Here is a 21,726-nt window from a genome sequence, read left to right as displayed (position 1 = left end):
TCTTGCATGCAGTATGTAATACCGCAATGCATTACACACACAATTAATTATAATGTCAGTGGCATATAGTGTTCATTGGCAAAACACTCCAAACAATAAAAATTTATCTTAGATTGGAGAAATGGTTTTATCCTTCGTTTTTCATTGTCATTTGCCCATAAAACAAACGCTGGAGAGATACTAATCCCGTATACAGATGTGTGGTGCTGGAATGTATAACTCGTAGGATATGATGCTTTACTTTTTAAAATCTCAATATTTTCAGTGTATCCATAAAAATATAATAAACAGATAACGGCCAGTTTTTAAAATATTCAATTAGGACCGAAAAAATCTACACAAAATTTACAACCAATCAATGAAAACGGCATCTTTCTAGAGCTTGTGATTTCCGAGATATCATTATCAAAAGAGTTGGCCACAAACATATAAATTTTTCTTGAGCACAAACATATAAACCTACCATTTTAACATGTAGATAATTTATTTTCTACAACTACCTAAAACAATTGTTTCATTTTTCATTTGCTTTCCCCCTAGTTTTATTTAGCCTATAACGCATGCAATGGTACCTTAACAAATTATGTTAATTCCAAGATTATTTATTTAAATGCTTGCATATATTTCTTACGAGTGATGAATTTTATTCCTAATGACTTGCTTCACTTCACTTGTGTATACGGGAGTTCAGAGTTCAGGTGTTTCTATTCTGGCTCAGCCGCACAAGAAGTTTGTATCCACACACGAAATTTCCTTTTTAAGAAGATTTGAAACTACGACAAGTTGTTAACCATATTTTTTTGTTATTTAAAGCTGGTATAGTTTAAGTCACAACAATCTGTATTCATACGTGCTCACATATTCAGAGGTTTTGAGGCAACCCATTTGAAATTTGAGAAGTGTGGAAAGATAAACTCAATCGGTTACCGAGAGGCTGTGGGGGCTCAGTGGTAGAGCATTCACCTGTAGTGCGTGGTGTCCCTGGTTCGATCCCAGCTCCCACCAAATGAACTTTGTGGTGGACAAACACCGTATGCTTGGGTTTTCCCGGGGTTATTCCGTTTCCTTCCACTTCATTCATTCCACCATTGCGTACATTTCTTACCATTATCGTCTGTTTTAGCCTATCCGTCATAACTGTGGGATGTAAAACTTTAAGATTTCATTTCAGTTTCAATAGTTTACCGGAAATAAAAACTTTAGAAGTGTATAAAGTTATATACAACGAAATAAGTTGTGAGATAGAGCCCAGTCTAGGAGAAACATTATGGTTGAAATAAATCTATCGTGAGGGTTGAATTTGATCGCCTTTAGCGCCATGATGTTGGTTGATAGTTTCTTTAACAATTCGCACATTTTTAACAGAAGGAAGAAGAGTGATATCCGTAGAGAAAATTGAGATGAACCAGCTATTCGGATTTTTATTTTTCTTTCCCATACGTGATTTGTGACTACCTCAGGCTACATGTATAAGTAACTTTCAGAATATAACTGAATTTGGTCGTAATATAGTGTTTCAAGAAGTTCCTATGAGCAAATAGATTTCCGATTGTTATTAGTAATTGTAATCGATAATCAATGAAGGCAAAATTAAGCAGGAAATAGGAAAGAGATAATAAAACAGAAAGGCTAATATGATATTTTTCTGTTATTCTCTTTGCTTACAGCCATAGGCGAAGATAGTTATTTCCAAACTGAGGGAACCCCCATATATATACGTATATATACGAGGATCATTTAGAAAGTAATTCCTCCAAGGTGATACTTTTGTGTTTGACAGATTGCACCGATACAAGTATCAGTGGAAAGCATACAATGTCAAGTTACTAATGGTGGAATCATTTTTCAAGATAGTCCCCATTACGGACAACACACTTGCGCCAACGCGAAACAAGGTGTCTGCGAAGAATTGTGGTTGCTGCTGGTGACATCTTTACGAACTGCTGCTTCTAAATACGCGTCACAGCTGTAGCGTTGGCCCCTAAGTTTGGGGAAGGGACGAAAGCCGCACGGCGCAAGATCCGGACTATAGGCAGGATGAGGCAGAATGTCAACACTTTGCCAGCAAATGGAATATCTTTGATTTTTTTTTTGAGGAGAGGAGGACGTGTGGCGGTACTCCATCGATTGACGCTTCGTTCCCGGGTCGTAATGTTGTACCCACGACTCGCTGCCGGCGATGAATGTTCCTGGGCGCACAACCTTCCGCAGTCACAAATTCAATGACAGCCTGCTTACGCCACCACTGGACGTCATGGATTGCTCCATTACTCTAGAACGAGAAGAGATAAGAAGGTGAAACACGTGACATTTTATAGCTTAAACTTCAGTGCATTAATGGTAAACATTTCAGAATGTTTGCAGTACTTTTGGCCAAGTAGTGGGTCTGGATGCATTACTTTCTGAAACATCCTTGTGTATATTATTGTGCCGGTGCTGTGCCATCAGTTATAGCTCAGAGTAATCTCTAAAAATACTCATAGAATAATGTAACAACTTGGGATGGTACTGATGCACAACACGGTACTTAACAACTAAATTATGATTGAATTTAAATAAAATTCAAATGTTTCTAATTTTGAAAAATGACTAGTTATGGGAAACAAGTGAGAAAGAGAAATAGGTTATGATTAAAAGATAAAGGATGAGCACTAGCCTGATAGATCCATCGAGACTGGCGTCGTCCTAGTCATCTGGGATGATGAATGTTTTCCCTTGGAACAGCCTGGATAGCTGGAGACAGTCAACACCTGGATTTCTATCCTGTTGATCTGCAAGGGGCGTCGATAATGCGTCTTTACTATGATGTACTCCTACACCTTCATTCTACTAGTCTGCTGAAACTTGATGAGTCTGCGGTGATAAACCAACAGAATGGTACTCTTGACCATGGAGCTGGTTATTCTCCAAAGGTGTGATCCGCTTTTCTCGTCGATCCTGCACCTCTCCTAATCGTGTGTCGAATACCCCTTGTTGTTGTGTTCCTCATGGTTTTGTTTGACTGCAGAATGATGAGTTAAGCGTCCAAAGAATCGGGAAGTATCAGGCTATGCTTGAAGGTATGCGGAAAGGAAAGAAGGAAGCTAGTCGAGTTTATTGACAAAAATGCGTTTACAAGAGGTGTCTGAGAATGTACAATCCTGATCAAAGTTTTATTCCAATGAATTTTCAAAAGTTCATGTTTCTTTATATTCAATACACAGTTACTTCACATTATATGTATTCTCGGATACGCAAGGTTTCATATTGATTTCACGAGTAGGTTGCGCATCTCTGACAAGATGATCTTCAATGCAAGAGCTATTTTCTTAAAATATAGTTTGAAGTAAAGTATAACCTTTTAGATGCTCTTCATATAATTGAAAATATCAAGTACTTTCTGACCAGTAACGTTCATAGTAGTTGTGTTTTGTCAATGTATGTGTAAAGACCTGCGTCAAAGTTGCACCTTGACGTAAATGCAAATGTGGAGGTATATAGTTGTAATACCAGACCTTCCTGTACTTTATACAATATTGCGTGCGCATGTCAGTAGTTGACAATATATGTTGGTAGAAGTAAATTTGGAGGAAAAGAAAGGGGATTGTGTGGTTTTGTGTAGTGTCGTTGAGGCGCCAAAGCTTTTGTTGAGTTTATGAGGCTCGTAAAACCACACCACCTGCTCTACTTTTCTTTCTTCTCGCCAACGATGCGATGCGATGCGATTCGAATATGTCACGGGAGCGGGAGAAAAGCTTCCACGAACGAGGCAACAGCACTGGGCATCAATGCCTTACGTGAGAGGTGTCATAGGCTGCTGGATAAAGTGGTATTTCAACATACACTCTCAACACGAAAGGTGAGCACTTCCCATACGACGAATCAATACGAGTCTTCTCTCTTTATCTCTCTCTCTGTCTATAAACTTTTGGCCATTAATGGAAATAACGGAAAGTCAACTAATTGATTTGTACGTGTGTTCGATTTTGGAGACGAGGACTGTATGCTGTGTAGCCTAGGTGATTAGAATTTGTAATGTCACATCTGGGCTGTGGCCATGCATATTCTGAGTCACGGGAGCTCTTCACCGGAATGAGAAGTGGTTGAGTGCTTATACGCTAATGTCCGCTCCGTAATCTCGTGGTATATTTTTGGAATGGAAATTTTTAATCAGAAGAAGGCAGAAATGCATGGCTCACGAATATGAAGCATGCTTCACTTTTCTAATTACCGCAGGTACGTGAATTGAATGCCTTATTGAAAAAATGTAAAATAAAATATAGACCAGTAGATGAGTGAGATCACTTACAGATGGATGTTTGTGTTTTTAACGTTGGTTCTTCTCAACACTAACCAAGCTCAGTTGCGAAAGACTAAGATAGCTTTTAGCTTGGATATGGGTAGTCATTCTAAACGTCTCGCATCAAAATAACTTTACCTCTATTTTTGAGATCATAGTTTGCGACATTTTGATTGAAGACAATGCACTGACATAATCCAATTACGCCTTTATAGTATAACAAACTCGGAACCATAATACCAATCAGCTACTCTGGACAGGTACTCACTTTACAAATGCGGCAAACAATATGACAATCCTTTAGGGAGAATTGAAGCAGAAAATGACCCATTTTGAGCATAAACCTTACTACGGCGTACACAAGAAGGTTATTGGTTTTAACCCCTTCTACAAGATATAGGTAAGGCAACCGTAGCTATATTTGTGATATTTGAGATTTTTATCCTACCAAGACTTTGTACTGTATTTATTTATTTATTTATTTATTTATAATAGGTTTTAGATACAGCACTAGGTCATTTTACACTGAAACATTTTAACAATTATGTAACGTAGAAATAGAATAACAATTTGAAATCAAGATGGTACAGTACAATGGCAACATTACCAAAATAGTTTATTTATAGATGATCTGAAGGTATGCTCATTTGAAAAAAACGTCTACAGTTTGTGGTAACTGATTATACGTGCTAACAATTCGGTTTAGAAGGGACCTTTGGACAATATTAACTCTCGCAGCTCGAGTGTAAAAGAGATCACTAGATCGTGTTGTTTTAGCGGGTACGCGAAAATTGATCTGACTTAATAACTGTTCACATGATATATGGCCATTAACAATTTTATGCAAAAATATTAGGTCAGAAATTTTGTTTCTCACTAGGGGAGGTTTGATATTGAGAAATGTTAAAACATCATTTTTTGGAAGTGTTTGAAGGTGAGGTACTCGGTAGGATACAATGGCTAAAAAGAAGTTTATGACAAAATTTAATTTTTTCAGATGAGTAGGGCAGGCCATAGACCAGATGGGGCACAATCATGAACATTACGCAAAAATGAAGAAGAAACGACTGAAAGCCTTCGAAATATGGGTATAGAAAAGAATGGAGAAAATTGGCTTGGTCGAGCGGAAAACGAATGTGAGTGTGATAGAAATGGTGAGGGAGAAAAGAACAATTTTAAATAATATTAAGAAGAGAAAGAGAAACTGGTTGGGACATTGGCTAAGAAGAAACTGTATCAAGAAGTACGTGCTAAAGGATATGGTGGCTAAAAAGAGAGGGAGGGGATGAAGGAAGCCACAGTTAATGGACAATATCAAAAGGAAAATTGCACGTGAAGACGAAGTTAGCTAAAGCAGCATGGAAGGTTCTTAGTTCCGGCAAGTGACCTGCCAATAATGGCAGACTACACATGATGAGGAGGAGATAGAAAGGAAAAGTAGCACAGTGTGTATCAATGTTAATTCAGGAGGATGCATGTTATAAAGTACAGAGTTACCAAACAAAAAGATTTTTACGCAAGGAATATGTATAAACGTTGAGAAAAAGTTCAAATTCTGCAAATTCTTTAATTATGGCTAATTTCATAATACTGCATGGCTAATGAGTTTATTTCGAATTTAACGTCCCTTTCAGCAGCGAGGGTATATGAGACGTGGATCTACTGATTAATGTGGAATCCGAACCACATGAACTCATACCGGGAATCAAACCACGCCAAAGGCGCGTGTGCTATCCACTAACGAGCTCATTATAATACGGCTAAGTTCGTGATAATACATATATAATGATTAAATTCTGAATGTAACGTTACTTACTGGCAACTAGAAAGTCTGGCCTGTATTCTGGTAAGTTTCGCTTTTCCAGATTTCCTGGACTAAAAGTAAGCTCTCTTTTTTTCTATCAGTGTACAACACAAACTTTCGTACTCATCGAGAACTTCATTATAGTTGATGACATGAAAAACGGTTGGAAACTAAAAGAACAAATCAGCTGATGGATGGCTGATCATCCAAAGAGGACTAGAAGTATGTTTTGTGTCGCGGATGAATTTACTCCTGATTGATCCAGCTTTTCTCTCCAAACCACTTGCTCTAATATTCTCTTCCGTTGAATGGAAACCTTCTATATTTGGTGTTGTTTTTTATTCCTCTTTTATTGAAGAACAAACTGAAGCGAGAACTGGAAGTGACAGCAAGCGGAGGTGTGGGAAGAAGGGGATGTCACCCCCTTCCTCGTCCCATCTCTTAAGAAGCAGACAAAGTGAAAGAAAAATAGGAAGACTGATTGTTTTCTTGTTTCTTCTTCCTATTTCATTTTCTCTGTGACCACCCGGACACACTGACAATCGAAAATAGAATAACTCGGAGGAAAACAAAGAACAGGGGCGTAGCGTTTTCGTTAGAACAAAAAAGAAATAGGCAGAAGAGTCACGCAAGAACAGCTTAAAGAGGTTGCTAAGTAAGTCTGCTCTGCATTAGGGTAAACAGAGATGGGGGAGGGGAACTGGTTATTTTGTTCCCTTTTAGCCACTGTGTCATCACTTCATTGTATACATATATAAATGCGTCTGTGGTTGAGATTTTGACAGAAGGAACTCAACCAAGATGATACGTCTATTATTGTTCAATTTGTTTCGCTCAAACATTAGGGGAACAAGAGGGACATTCGAGTTATTCGTTCATCAAGAATCATCAAGAAAATGACCTGCAAAAGACATCCGGGTGACCTTTAATGATAGGATGTATTATCATATTTGTTTCATTATTCCCCCTTGTACTTTGGTTCAATTGCATCTTGTGGTTGATTTTGATGGAACATCTGCAATGACAATATCATATCTCAAACCCTTTGATATTAATTTCTACGTTATTATAGGCTCTGAAGTGGAAAACTTAACAAATTAATATTATATTTTTGATTATGTAGAGTATATTGTAGTATTCCAAAATTATATCTCCAAAATTATTGTACAATCTATATCTATTATAAAATTGAAAGTCACTATGTTTGTGACCCTTAATCTCTTGAATCACCGGACCGATCTCGATCAAATTTTCAACACAGATTAGGTTCCGGCCTGGCATGGTTTTTGTCATTTAACTTTAACGGTCCAACTTAGTGGTAGAGAAAGGGGAGATATAAATATTATCGAAAATGACCGATATTAATGTTGAATCTATAGTTTTCGAGATCGCTGAGTTGAACAGTGATACTTACGATCCAGTTTAAATCCAAATTCAGCCTCGCAATTTGGGGGAGGAGGAAATATATAAAAATGATTTTAAAAAATGACCAATATTAGTGTCGAATTCATAGTTTCTGGGGTTGCTGAGATGAACAGTGATTCTTTCGATGCCGTTTGAATACATGCCACTAAAAAACAAAAATATCATATTTGACGAGTACAAAACACATGAGATAAGGAGTTGTGCATTAAAAATTTTTATTTTAACCCAGCGAAACGGGTAACCGTTGCTAGTAATATGTAAATATTAAAATTAGCATTTTGTAAAATTATTTAAATATTTCTGGCTTGTCAAAAATACCAATTGTTTTAATTCAGTGGTTTATGACAGGTTGTTTCCAGAATCTAATTTAAATTATTAAGAAAAGTCCAGAACTTACTTTATTCTATCAGATACACACGGGAAATTTTCAAATAACGAAATATAAAATGCGCGCGGAACACATCTAACATTTCATATAAAGGCACGTCTGATTTGAACATAAGAGGATCATTCGTTGACACTTTAGATGAATCTGTCTACTATGATTTTTACTTGAAGTACATCTGGTCTACCTCCACTAAGAATCGAACTTGCTACCATGAACACTGAAAGAAATGGTACTAGTCACTTGACCAGCCGACTGTACCTAACAGTGGGAAAATTGTGCCGTCTGAAATTAGGGTGAAGATTACAAAAGAGTCATGAGTTCGAAGCTTGATCAGAAAAAGGGTATTACGTATTATCATTTATTCCGCCACAATCATTCAGTATTCATTGTCATCTTTAGCCTAAACATCATAACTACAAGACATAAGAACTCAAATACAAGGTGTGATTTAAAATATGGTGAATGATTTTCTTAGCAGCAGCTGCTGGCGTTACAACCCTTTAATGTAATTTGTCCGATAGCCTGATCCGTTGAAACAGGCAGCGTCAAGTTGGAACACTTTCTGACTTGCCAGTCAGCGTGTAGAGCCGCTAGAATGAGGTTATGTTTACTGTGTATATCGCTCATTATGGATTTCGAACAACCCGTGAACATTAAGTTCTGTTTCAAGTTGCAAGAAAAGTGGCACAGAAACTCATGAAATGTTGAAATTGGTATATGGTGATAACCTTGTAACTCTGAAGACTGTTTACAAATGGTATGAGCGATTTAAAAGCGGAAATGAGTCGGTACATGACGAGCAACGCTTGGGACGTCCATTAACCTTAGAAACAGAAGAAAACGTACAAAAAATTGTTCATTCAAATAGGCGAATAAATATTCGACAGCTTACGAAAGAACTTAGTATTTCGTACGGATTCGTGCAAAACATTTTATCCGATACTTTGCAAATGAAACGAGTGAGTGCAAAATTCGTTTCCCACATATCGATTTTGATCCGCAAGATTTTAGCCGAAAAAAAATTTTGTCAGTCCACATCCACCGTACTCTTCGGATATAACACCATGTGATTTCTGGCTCTTCCTAAACATTAAAACAGTGCTTAAACGAAAACGTTTTGACACCATTCCTGACATTAAGAGAGGACCACGACAAAGCAGCTGAACACCTTTCCAAAAGAAGGCTTCCAGAAATGTTTCCAGTCATGGATTCAACGTTGGGATAAGTGCATTGCTAGCCAAGGACGGTACTTTGAAGGAGATTAAACCAAATTCCATGGAATCTTATTACTTTGTTTCTAATAAGATTATTTACCGTACTTTTTGATTACACCTCGTAAATAATAAAATGAATTGGCACTTCGCTGGTAAAACGGAACTTAAAACAAGAAATGCTTACTACCAGGTTTCTCTAGCGTGACAGGATAAAAGCATGAAAAATAAACCAAAATAAATTAACACGACAACTACGTGAATGCATAACAAGTTTACCATTTTTGTACATCAATATTATAAAAAAGTTGACATTCATATTCCATAACTTGTTTCTCAGAATTATTTGTATCTTTGTATGACATTTTAAAGAATCATCTTTTTATAACCATATTTCAAAAGGCTTAAACATCGACAACCATTCTACCCTTTAGCGAACAGAGAAGCATAAGAGATTTCCCTCTGGGTACAAAGTTAAAATGTCGAGGCGCAGAAGATACTCAGTTTTCCGGAGGGTGTTGCGGTTTTACTCTTTACAGACATTGCAATATTTAGAACAACAACAGAAGGAACACAACCGCAACCAAGATTCCTATATTCGTTTCGTATGAGCTTGTGACCACAACATCAATGATCCATATCTTCCTTTTGTTCTAACGCTAGGCATGAGGCCTGTTTCTTTCATACTCTTTGATCAAAAAAATATTCATACCTTTAAAACATTCCAGAACTACAGACAAGTTTTCTTTCTCATGCTCAAAACATTTGTGAGTTCCCATACAAATGCAGGAGTTCAAAGTTCCTTCTAAACAGAACAATGATGTGGTGATTCCATGATAAATCTTAATTTCTATTTCAACATTTAGATTTCATCTTCATTGGGCATTACTTGCGACGAATTCTCATCAGTAAATAGCCTCTAGTATATTGCATAAATTGTAGTGTCTTCCGTCTCTTTCCTCTTTTTCCTACCTATGTTTTTTCAACATGTTCCACATATCTGCAATATATATATATGAAAGTCATCATGTTTGTAACTTCGTATCTCGTACCTCGTGAATCATCCGACCGATCTCGATCAAATTTTCAACATAGATGTGGACTGGCCCTGGTATGGTTCTTAGCATTTCATTTTGACGCTACAACTTACGGAACGGGCAAGGGGAGATATATATATAAATAACTAAAACTGAAAGTGACTATGTTTGTTACTTAAGAGTCTTCATCCCGGCGAAATTAAAATACCGCTAATTTTACAGTAATTATGTGATATCTTCAAATAGATAAAAGATAATTGAAATAGGGAACAAGAGCGCCCTAGACAATATTATTTTGCGTGAGGTACCGTTATCACAAGTCACCTAGTGGCTTTCCGTTTTCAGCTGTTTAGAAACGCGAAAATAAATGCCAATTTTCAAAGTGACACGAAATCGAAAGCAGATAAGTGAGTCGTGATAACGGTTTCTCATGTAAAATAATATTGTCTAGGGCGCTCTTGTTCCACACTTCGATTATCTTTTATCTATTTGAAGATATCACATAATTACTGTAAAATTAACGTTATTTTAATTTCGCCGGGATGAAGACTCTTAATAACTCTTGAACCACCCGACCAACCTCGATCAAATTTCAACATAGATGAGGTTCAAGAGTCATCTTGCAGAGTTATCCTATAGCTTAGTATGTAAATAGCTATAAACTCTCAATAAGTATCTTTTGTCTTCTGAGATTTACGAGATATGTTCAAAGAGAAACCGAACTTTCACTATAACATCTTGATTGCTCATTGTATAATATTTTAAGCATTGCATTCCTCAAAGTAGTCCCCTCTACTGGAAATACACCATTCTCAAAATTTCTTCCATTTCTGGAAAGCTTCCTGGAACGCACTTTCTGGGATGGTATGTAAGTCTTTTGTCGCATTGTCCTAAATCTTCTCTAAAATATGGAAAGACGTCATTTTAAATCTTTTGAAGTGATTTTAAAATTAGGAAATAGGAAAAATTCTGCTGGGGCTAGTTTCGGAAAGTAGGATAGATGGTGCACAACGGGAGTCTGTTTTGCCAGATGAATGCGGATGAGGAACATAGCATGAGTAGGCACCATCCAAATCTAGTTTTCCCACAATTCAAGCCTCTTCCTGCGCACAATATCCCTCAACCGAGCGAAAATATCATAGTACAACTGTTTTGTTCACCATCTGACCACGAGATACAAATTCTTGTTGGACAATGCCTTTCCAATCAGAAATACAATTAACATCACCTCGATCTTTGACCAAATCATGCGTGCTTCTTTTTTTTTTTTTTTTTTTTTTTTTTTTTTTTTTTTTTTTTTTGACAAGTAGACCCTACAACAATTGAAAAGGAATTGAAATGCGTCTGTAAATGTTTTATCAAATTTGTAGCGAAATTTTACACACGCACATTGTTCTTCAAGCTTTTCGTTGTCACTATATCTTGAATATGACGAACATCTTGAGCACGTCCTTACTTACGCGTCTGTATCTCGCCAACTAATGGTCATAGCGAAACGCGGTAAATGGCAATTTGTTGTGTAAACCTGCCGCTAGATGCACTCAGTAGCTGCAGCGCGCTCTCTCTGCCAGTTGGTGCGCTATTTCAAATGTTCGATTACTTTTTGAACATACTTCGTTTCTATAAATCGTATCATAATCAATTTAATTGTAGCTTTGTTGTAAACTGGATTTTTTTAGTTGAATATCTAAATTCAATTTATATTATTAGAGAATTACTCTCTTTTCGGACGCCAAATGAAATCTAAGTTTTACGTCCCGGTTAGGCTAAAGGAGACGGTGATGATGAGAAATGAATGAAATGGTGGAATGAAGATAGTGGGAGGAAACGGGAGAACTCCGAGAAAATCCACGAGCACGGTGTTTGTCCACCACAAAGTCCACACGGCGCGAGCTTGGATCGAACCAGGGACCCCAAGCACCGGAGGTGAACGCTCTACCACTGAACCACCACGCCCCCTCAGTTATTTTATAACACCATGATGGTACATTACAATAAATGTAAGACTAGAACGAAAAATGACACATGAATATACGTAAGTAACAGCGATTCTATTAGTGTTTGTAGTAATGTTCGTTGACGATAAAAGTTCAGAACAAAATCAAAACTTTCCTGCTGTCTTTTGTAACACGGTTTTAGTTTAAAACTCCCTATCATAACATTTTACGTAAATTAAATGAAAAATTTCCCTTTCGTACTGTATTACCAGAAAGGATATTCTCTTCCACAGATAATGAAGTATACATTATTTTTGTACGAAAATTACGATGGTAGTTACAGCTGGTAAACTAATGCTGTACTATTTTGAAAATTAGACTTGAACCTAAACTGTTAAATCCATCCTCTTACCAATGCTATTAAGAAAGGTATTCGTAAATTTGAAGATCTGTAAATTTTAGCATATTATGTAATGTGAGCAAGCATGACAATGCATTTTATTGAAGTAAAACTATAAATTTATTATAATTAGACTAAATAAACTTTGTATGTAATGTCTGGATTCAGGATTTCAGATATGTGTAATCAAAGGAAGTATTGAAACTTTAGTAGTTTTTACTATATACATCCGCAAATAAGACAACTATATTATCCGTTGAAGAACTATAAATATCATATAATTATAGATACTTGAGACTTCCACGGAAAATACGTACAAAGGACGAACCAGTGTTTATTCTCTTAAGAACAACCAAAAATATTATATATTCGTCTCATTTGATATTCATCTAAATCGTAAATGAGGATTACGGAAATCTCGGATTTGTAATGTGACTTGGAAGTGAATTGAAGAACAATAACGTTCTTAAAATTCTATATGCTGCATATGTACACTCATATCCAAAATTATTGTCGCATGTCTATAAATATGTTTTTGTAGGAATATAATTTGATAAGAGTTTGCCCGGTATTTCTTATAATGTTAGTATGTGAATAATCGGCAAGAACATGCATGTGGTAAATTTCATGTCAAAAGAGCAGTAAACTAGAACAATATAACGAAAAGGAACCTTTGTGGTCCATTTAGCAACATTTTGTTTTACTAATTTAATTTTTTTATTTATAATTCTCTTCCAATGAAATTTACCACAAATATACATTTCCCGATTATACACATAGTATCAGTATAAAAGTACCCAGCAAAATCATTATCAAATTATATTCTTACAAGAAGACAGTTATAGATATGCGACAATAATTTTGGACATGAGTGTTTATAAAACTGGAATACGCGTTCATAATATGGAATCCTAGTGCGCAAAAATATACACACCAATTAGAAGCAAATTCAGTCAAAATTTGTTTGCTACTTAATATATAAAGACACGGAGATTCATCCTCGATATGAAAAATGTCTTGAACTCTTACCAAGCTATTCAATGTACGGTATTCTCTTGAAGCAAGAAGAACTAATTTCCTTCTGTATTTTTTGCATAAACTTATACATAATGAGATAGATTCGCCAATGTTATTGTCCGAAATGTCCCTTTATGCTCCGAACAGGAAAACGGACTTCTGCTATAAACATTTCATGAACAACCACAGCGTACTAATACATTAAGAAAATGTGCACAATACATAATGGTGTCCAAATAAAATGTCCTACGATAGAAACATTTGATGTAAATATTTTTTTTTTTACTACATAGTTTAGCATGCAGAACAAATACTATATAATCATTTATGTGTACTACTGAACACTATCAATGAGTATACACCTTTCGTGTTTAATATGCAATAAATAAATAAATAAAATAAAATAGTACCGATGGTGGATCTCTGCAACAATATTTTATTGTATCGCTACTAGTTTATACTAAAGGAAACTATTTTTCATTGTAGGTAGAGCTGGAAAAGCCGAGATAGTGAGTCCCCATTTGAGTAACTCCAAAAACAGCTACAATCTCACCTGGGTCGTTAAGAGTTATCCTCCAGTCCACGACGTCAAACTCCGATATAGGAAAGTTCCACAGGTAAATATCAACAGTCTATCAGCAGAATAAGTTTTGACATTTTACAACAGTGGGAATGCAACCCAGGTAGTGGAGTGCTAGATTCTTAAGTAATTTTGAGCTATCTTAACTATTATATTCTTAAAACTTGAATATAGTCTGTTCATTCCCACTCATAATTGAAATTGTACTTGGTATGTGTTTAATTCTGTTGGAGGAAGAAAGGCTATTTATGAGAGAGAGAAAACTATTTGATAATACCAGCAATCTAATAATAATGTAATGTTTATCTATTTATATATACGTAGGCCTATATTAAAGTGAAAGTGACTATCTTTGTGACTTAATAACTCTTCAACCACTCGACCGATCTCGATCAAATTTTCAACATAGATGAGATTTGGACCTGGAATGACTCTTGTCATCTCATTTCGACGGTCCAACTTAAGGGAGAAGAAGAGGAGATATATAAAAATAAGTAAAACTTAATAACTATTGAACCACGAGGCCGATCTCAATCAAATTTTCAACATAGATGAAGTTCGGACCTAGGATTTTTTTTTTATCATTTCACTTTGACGGTGCAACTTAGGGGAGGGGGAGAGATATTTAAAAATGATGGAAAATGACCTATATAAGTGTCGAATCCATAGTTTTCGGGGTGGCTGAGATAAACAGTGACACTTTCGATGCCGTTTAAATCCAAATTGACGTTTTTCTCAAAAGTGAAACGTATTCTCCCGTGCGAGTATTTTGCTAGTTTAAAATATATGCTACTATCTCATAGTTCAATCATTCAAGAAAGCATATACCAATTTTGCATAATCTCCATTTTTCTTTCGTTTAACACGCGTTCCAGATGCAACTTTGAGCAAATTACTCAAGGAGAATTTCATAAAAATGCTTAGGAATATTTCGTCTCTATATTAGGAAAATTATATTAAGAATATTTCGTCTCTAAGGCAGCATTTCTCAACCCCTTTGAAGTGGGGACCAATTTTATTGCTCAAAACGTCCTGTAGACCACTCTACTCCTGTTTCCTTCGCAAACAAGTTAATAATTAAACAAGTAGTTAGTATGTTAGTAATATTGAGATAACCAGAAAATATGAAAGTAAAGATTTGGGCGTTGAGTTTACACACATGTGCTTTAGGAAGCACATAGATAATATAGTAGCAGAAGCATATAGGACATTGGGTTTTGTAATTAGAAACACGCAAAGTTTGACGGATGCATATTTTATTAAATTACTGTTGAATGAGAAGTAAATTAGAATAATTTGGTCACCGAATTTCAAATCCTGTCAAAAGGAATTAGAAAATAATTAAAAGATTTTCTTCATATCTCTGTTACAAAAGATCATGAATCGGCTTTAAATAAAAGAATTTCATAGCCTATGTAGAATTTTTAAGAGTTTAAATTAATTGTATATCACTGACTGATAGACGTGAAATTTTGGATCATATATTTTTAATATAAATCAATAAATGGAATAATGGATAGCGTTTACTTTCTTCAAAAAATTAGTTTTAATGTTAGACAATGCAATTTGAGGTCAAAAGATTTATTAACAAGTAGTATAGCGAGAACTATTTCTTGACAAAACTCGTTGTTATATAGAATGTGCAAGACATAATAAATTAGCTAGTAAGTATGGAGAATTAGAATTCAGTGTTAATTTACCAAAGTTTTTTAAAAATATTAAAGAATATTGTATATATATATATATATATATATATATATATATATATATATATAAGATGAAAATATCGTACATGTTGTTATTATTGCTGCTGTGAAATGAATAAGTTGAAAATGTTGTAATGTAATGATTGACTGGCCAAGCTTTTCTGTTACCTTTTATCTTTTCGTGATTACGTTTGTTTCCTTCTTTGTATTTCTGTTGTTTTTTCTGTATGACATGAAATAATGTACTTTAATTTATGTAAGATTTTTATAATTAGAGGTTTATCCCTGTTGAATTTTCAAGATAAATAAATAATTGTAATATAAATTGTAATACTAGAATACCAGCATACTTATATTTTAAGAATATTATTAATCAAATTATTGTTATTGTTAGCTTATTTTTTGTTGGTGTTAACAGAAGAAAATACACTTTGTTCTTTCAAAATTATTGAAAACCATAAAGAATATTTAATAACTAGGAATGCAATGGATATACCCGATTGCAATGAAATGAGCTGAGCGAACTTAAACTACGTAATCAGGAAGCGTTTTTCGGTGATTATTCCTCGATGGTACATCGGATTTTTGATTTCGACCTATGTTGTCACTCAGCACGACATACTCTATCAGCGTGCTAAGTTTGGTTGAGATCGGCCAAACGGTCTAGGAGTAAGTGTTTTTCGGTGATTATTCCTCGATGGTACATCGGATGTTTGATTTCAACCTATGTTGTCACTCAGCACGACACACTCTATCAGCGTGCTAAGTTTGGTTGAGATCGGCCAAACGGTCTAGGAGGAGTTCGTGGACAACCAAACGGCTAACCCGAGTATAAGAGCTTCGCTTCGCTCAGCTCAATAATAAGACATTTTAGGGCGCATTACGTTGGTTCGTATTAGGACCTTAAACTGTTGCTCCACTATTCATAAAGTCTCGGTACTGAAAAGAGATGCAGAACTCCAATCAACTAATATAGTGTATGATAGAAATACACTTAAATTTATTTGTTCTGTCTTTTTCGGACTAATGTTCAATCTATGGGAATCACAAGAGCAGGTCTCAAAGACCAATTACAGTCCGCAGACCACAATTTGAAAAAAAAAAGCTGCACTAAAACACTATAGTCCGCGTCACCCGAATTGGCGTGTAGCATCAGCCAATAAGCTCGCAGTACGTTGTTACTAAACCTTCAGGGAGAAATCTAATCACTCACAATTGATTTTGTTCGTGTTTGTGGACAATTATGGATGATTAGGTTTCTCCCTGAAGGTTTAGTGACAGTACACTGCGAGCTTATTGGCTGATGATACACGCCAATTTGGGTGACGCAGACTATAGTATCCTTCTTAACTAGTAGATGAAAAACACAATTTTTTAGAAAATTATTCAGTTGTAAATAAATTGAATAGCTCACTTTCTAGAAGGTTTTGTTCAAATATACAACAACATATTACGGACTACCACCTCCACCATTTGGCGCAACAGCCCTCTTTGTTTGAGCGTTTCTAACGTCATCTGTTAGCGATCGCCTGAACTACGTCCAACCTAGCGAGGAGCGTGGGCAGCGCGCTGCGTCGCTTTGTCTCCAACAGGCACATATTATGGCTCGTTTCCATTTTACAAGAACTTGTAGCTGTCATAAAATAAAACCTTGAAACCCGATCTTTCTATTTACTCTTTGGACGTTACAACTTCCTGAAAGCAAGAAAGGTGTCTCCACACATGCAGCACTGCACTCTAGTGGACAAACAGTGAACCTCCTCATTAAAAACTTGTATTTTGGCGCACTTCCCCTCCCTGTCCAAAAGAATCCGTTGTTTTGGAAGCGGCGAAACTGTTTTTTCTTTTATGTCAGGTGGAGGGCGATAGCAGGTAGCAAGCAAGACGTCCCAGAAAGTTGCACACTGTTCAACTCCTTGAAAGATGGAAAAAATGTTTTATGACCCTTTCAAGACTATGTGTACATGGTGAAATATGATAGGGTTTCAAGATTCTTTTTTATGACAGCTACAAGTTCTTTTAACGTGGCAACCCATCTATACGAACAGTCAGATCAAACTCAGTGAAAGCTGTGAGTTTCAAAAATGAATATATAGATGTGTCTAAAAGAATTCATCTCAATTTTATTATAAGAAGCTCCGAATTACTAGGACTGTAAATAAATTTTATTCATATAAGACTTGAAAGGAATGTTCCATAGACACACCTAATTTTATCTACATTTGGTGTCATCGTATTTAGCAATAATATTATAGAGTTTATAGAAGAAAGATAGATGTTAAAACATTGAATATAATTCAGTCTGTATACCAATATTTTAAACATTAACGACATCAATATCTCGTACTATGACACTAACTTGCGGACTTCCATACTACAAATTACTTGCGCATACTAGGAAAGTGGATACCATACTTTCTTTTATATCTTTATTTTGGTAGAACTCTTTTGTGCTCTGAAGATGTTGGATTCCTAAAATCACTAAACCACAAAATATCTTATATATTTGTTGCAATACAAACGCAAATCCAATTGTGCTATGAACTTCCAGACGATTATCAGTCTTAAAAGCGTAAGACTTATTCAGGTCACGTAATAACAAACCACACAATTTTCTTAGCCCAAATATGTACAGGAAATCAAAGTTTGACTGTAAAAGTGACTTAATCGAATCTTGTACACAATTAAAACTGAAGATAGAATTTGATTTCTGAATTCTTTGTACGAACAAGTTCAAGACGAATGCCATGAAATTATTCGATAGCAGGAAATATTTGGTGGAGATCGGAAATATCATCTGAAACGTTATAAATACAAATAAATACAACCGGAGATTGAAATATCTTCTGAAACTTAAATAAAATAAATGCGTCAATTCTTTTTCTCTGGTAAATTTTTACGAATTAAGTGTTAGTACAAAATTAGTGCAAATACCAAATATACATATATACTGTATACATGTTTCGCATAAATAATGGTGAAAGTAGCTCCTGAATTGTAGGCGAGGTAAAGGCTTAAATTACTGCATCTCGGCTGTTTTAAGTCCGAATTGGGAGCTAAAAGGTTAGTAAATAAATAAATGGGGCAATCCAAATGAAATTGATCAATTTTCAGGTCAAAGGTTGCTGACAAAATTTATTTATTTTTTAAATATTTTACCTAAGATTGTACCGTACCATACATTATTCCATTAGAACTACAAATATATGTATAATATACCGTGTTTTTTTTTTTTTTTTTGTGTGTGTGTCAGTTCTTCAGTCAGTTTCCGCGTGTTCTGAGAGCATCTTCAATTTTCCAGAGATAGTTACGGTCTGTTTGGTATTAAAATTTTGATACTTGTAGACTTTACCATATCACAGTTAGTCGAAGTGATTTGTATTTTCGGGAAGTTACAATTTGAAAGTATCAGAGACGGATACAATACATCTAGTTATATAATTTAACCGTTTTCTTTGTTGAAATTAATTAACAATATAACAATTTGTAGATAACTAAAGACACGCTATCATGTAATATAACTGAGGGTAGCTATGCTTGATCTTAAAGTATTTTCTTATGATTTTACAAAACTTTGAAACTAATAGTACTTTAATTTTATTTTAGGACACTGGAGATAATGGCACAGGATTTCACGCTATTCCCTGGCATGAATTCATTATCCATCCACCAAAACGAGAGACTTCCTTCGAGCACTATATGTACCACAATATTAAAAACCTTGAACCTGGCAGCACTTACGAAGCAACTGTGAGAGCAAGGAACCAATACGGAGAAAGCGAAGAATCAGAAAGTTTCCGATTTGCCACCCTTAATGCAGGTGAGCCAAGCCCTGCACTGATTGACGCCCAAGGTCTCTGCTTTACATTATCTCGTATTCTAACCATATTATTATTCACAAAACTAATATTACATTTTAAGTTAGCTTGCTTGTAACTAGACCTCATTTTCCAACAGAAATTTTGGACCTCGTAACTGATCCAAATAGATGTCATTCCTGAATTAATTAAAATTGTGATAAAGTAATACACACAGCTTTATAATGTAGCTAATTGTCTCGAAACTTAGCTCATGTTACCTGGATTTGTATTGTAGACAATGATTGCTACATATCAAGAGAAAATATGATGCAGATACTGAGTGACAATGTCCAAATTGAGGGACAATAAATTAACTGTATTCGAAGATTTTTCCTATTGTTGAATAGGGTTAAATTTTATCATTTATAGCTTTCGGCTTATAAATAATCTGTATTCAATTGGCGGTACAGGGTATATAGTCTACTTGAAGTCACGGATACGGATATTTTAGCACCCCCTAAATATCTTACATATTGTAGCGTGATGAAGAATATGGCGGCAGTCTCATCATACAAATCCATTGCATTTTCTAAAGAATGATTCAAATAAGTTCATATAGATATAACATTAGGTACTTTTGTCTTTTGTGATTGCTCGTCTTTTAAAAATTAGATTATGTTCACGAATTCGGTGAAACATTATAAAGGACTGAATTTTCAGTGAAATATAGGGATGGGTTTGAATCTCTATAACATGAAATATGTACGAATCATATTTCCAAATTTAAAATATTCAACGTGTCCATCTTATGTCATGTGGCACATACATAGTCTCATGGTTCAGTTTGGCTCATACCTGGCTCAACAGTTCGCACTCTTACGCTAGCTATTAAGGACACCAGACTAGGTTCACGTCAATTCTTTTTGCGAGGGTAAGTTAAGAACAAAGTTTGTGCACTATTCCTAACACAGGATCTCCACGATGTACCGTACATCACGTCAGAACTGTTATTGCTACAGTTATACCCGATTACTGTTTTCTATCAATAGCAGAAATGTGCTGCTTTTATCGTTTTATAGTTCCAGCAAGAGTCCTGCCAGGCAAACATTTCAAGAATGTTTTAAGCAATGACCTATTCTTTTGGGCACTTATATGAGTATTGGAAGGCAATGTGTCCCATTTTTGATTATGCATGTTCCATTTCCCGCTTAAATGCAACTGGCCCGTAAACTTCGCGGTCTCTTGGTTGCTCAATGTGAATTAAACCCTGTTGAAAACATGGCAATTGCTTGTAAATGTAGAGAAATATCAAAAGCTAATTCCCAATACCTGCAACTAATAGAAAACAGATTGTACGTAAATACTTGATCGTCAATATTTGGGTCCAAACTTTCTCCTGGAAAATGGTGTCAGTATTATTTTACTAATATTAGCTTGTTAGGAATTATTTAGGTGTCATAATACATACAAGAAACAATTAATTATAGTCCACAATACAAGTTATGAACATTATAGAAGAATACACACTATAGAAGGATATTTCATAACACATTATAATAAACATCCTAAAATTTTATTGTATTATATTAAAAAGATGTTTTATACATAAAGCTAAAAATTAATCATGTTTAGTATATTGTCAGTTATTCTGGATATGGTACTATCTATATATATAAAAGAGAACGCACAAAATCCTTTGTCCGCTCATCACGCTAATACGGCTGAACCGATTTCTTTCATTTTTGGGGGGTGGTTAGGATTTGGACCCTAGATGGTTTTTATCATATCACTTTAATTTTCAATTACCAGTGTCTTGAGATAATTGACCAATCAGGTGTCAATACGTACAAAAAATCCTTTGTCCGCTCATCACGCTAATACGGCTGAACCGATTTCTTTCATTTTTGGGGGGTTGTTAGGATGTGGACCCTAGATGGTTTTTATCATATCACTTTAATTTTCAATTACCAGTGTCTTGAGATAATTGACCATTCAGGTGTCCATACGTACAAATCCTTTGTTATTAGTTCATCATAGGTATAAAAATAAACGTATTTATATGCAACCCGCATGACCCTGTGACTCGGCGGGTTAACATAACAGACAGGCGCTATAAATCACTTGAAAGCGAAAAAGTAAAAA

The 21,726-nt window shown here is 35.3% G+C and overlaps 1 protein-coding gene across 3 annotated transcripts in view; it reads left to right on the top strand.

Annotated features, from left to right (window-relative positions):
• klg (klingon) overlaps positions 1-21,726 on the top strand; it is a 1,029,592-nt gene that overhangs the window by 987,991 nt on the left and 19,875 nt on the right. For 2 of the 3 annotated variants that reach the window (XM_081726054.1, XM_081726052.1), the window contains 2 exons: positions 13,985-14,115; positions 19,391-19,637. In XM_081726054.1, the coding sequence (XP_081582180.1) occupies positions 13,985-14,115; positions 19,391-19,637 (378 nt within the window). The remainder of the gene's footprint in view (positions 1-13,984; positions 14,116-19,390; positions 19,638-21,726) is intronic. The other variant, XM_081726053.1, reaches the window with a different exon arrangement.

This window comes from Thermobia domestica, chromosome 9 (assembly GCF_964235325.1).
Source record: "Thermobia domestica chromosome 9, izTheDome1.hap1.1, whole genome shotgun sequence".
Lineage (NCBI taxonomy): Eukaryota > Metazoa > Arthropoda > Insecta > Zygentoma > Lepismatidae > Thermobia > Thermobia domestica.
The sequence above is the reverse complement of the archived record's forward strand: the minus strand, read 5'-3'. Positions and strand labels throughout refer to the sequence as shown.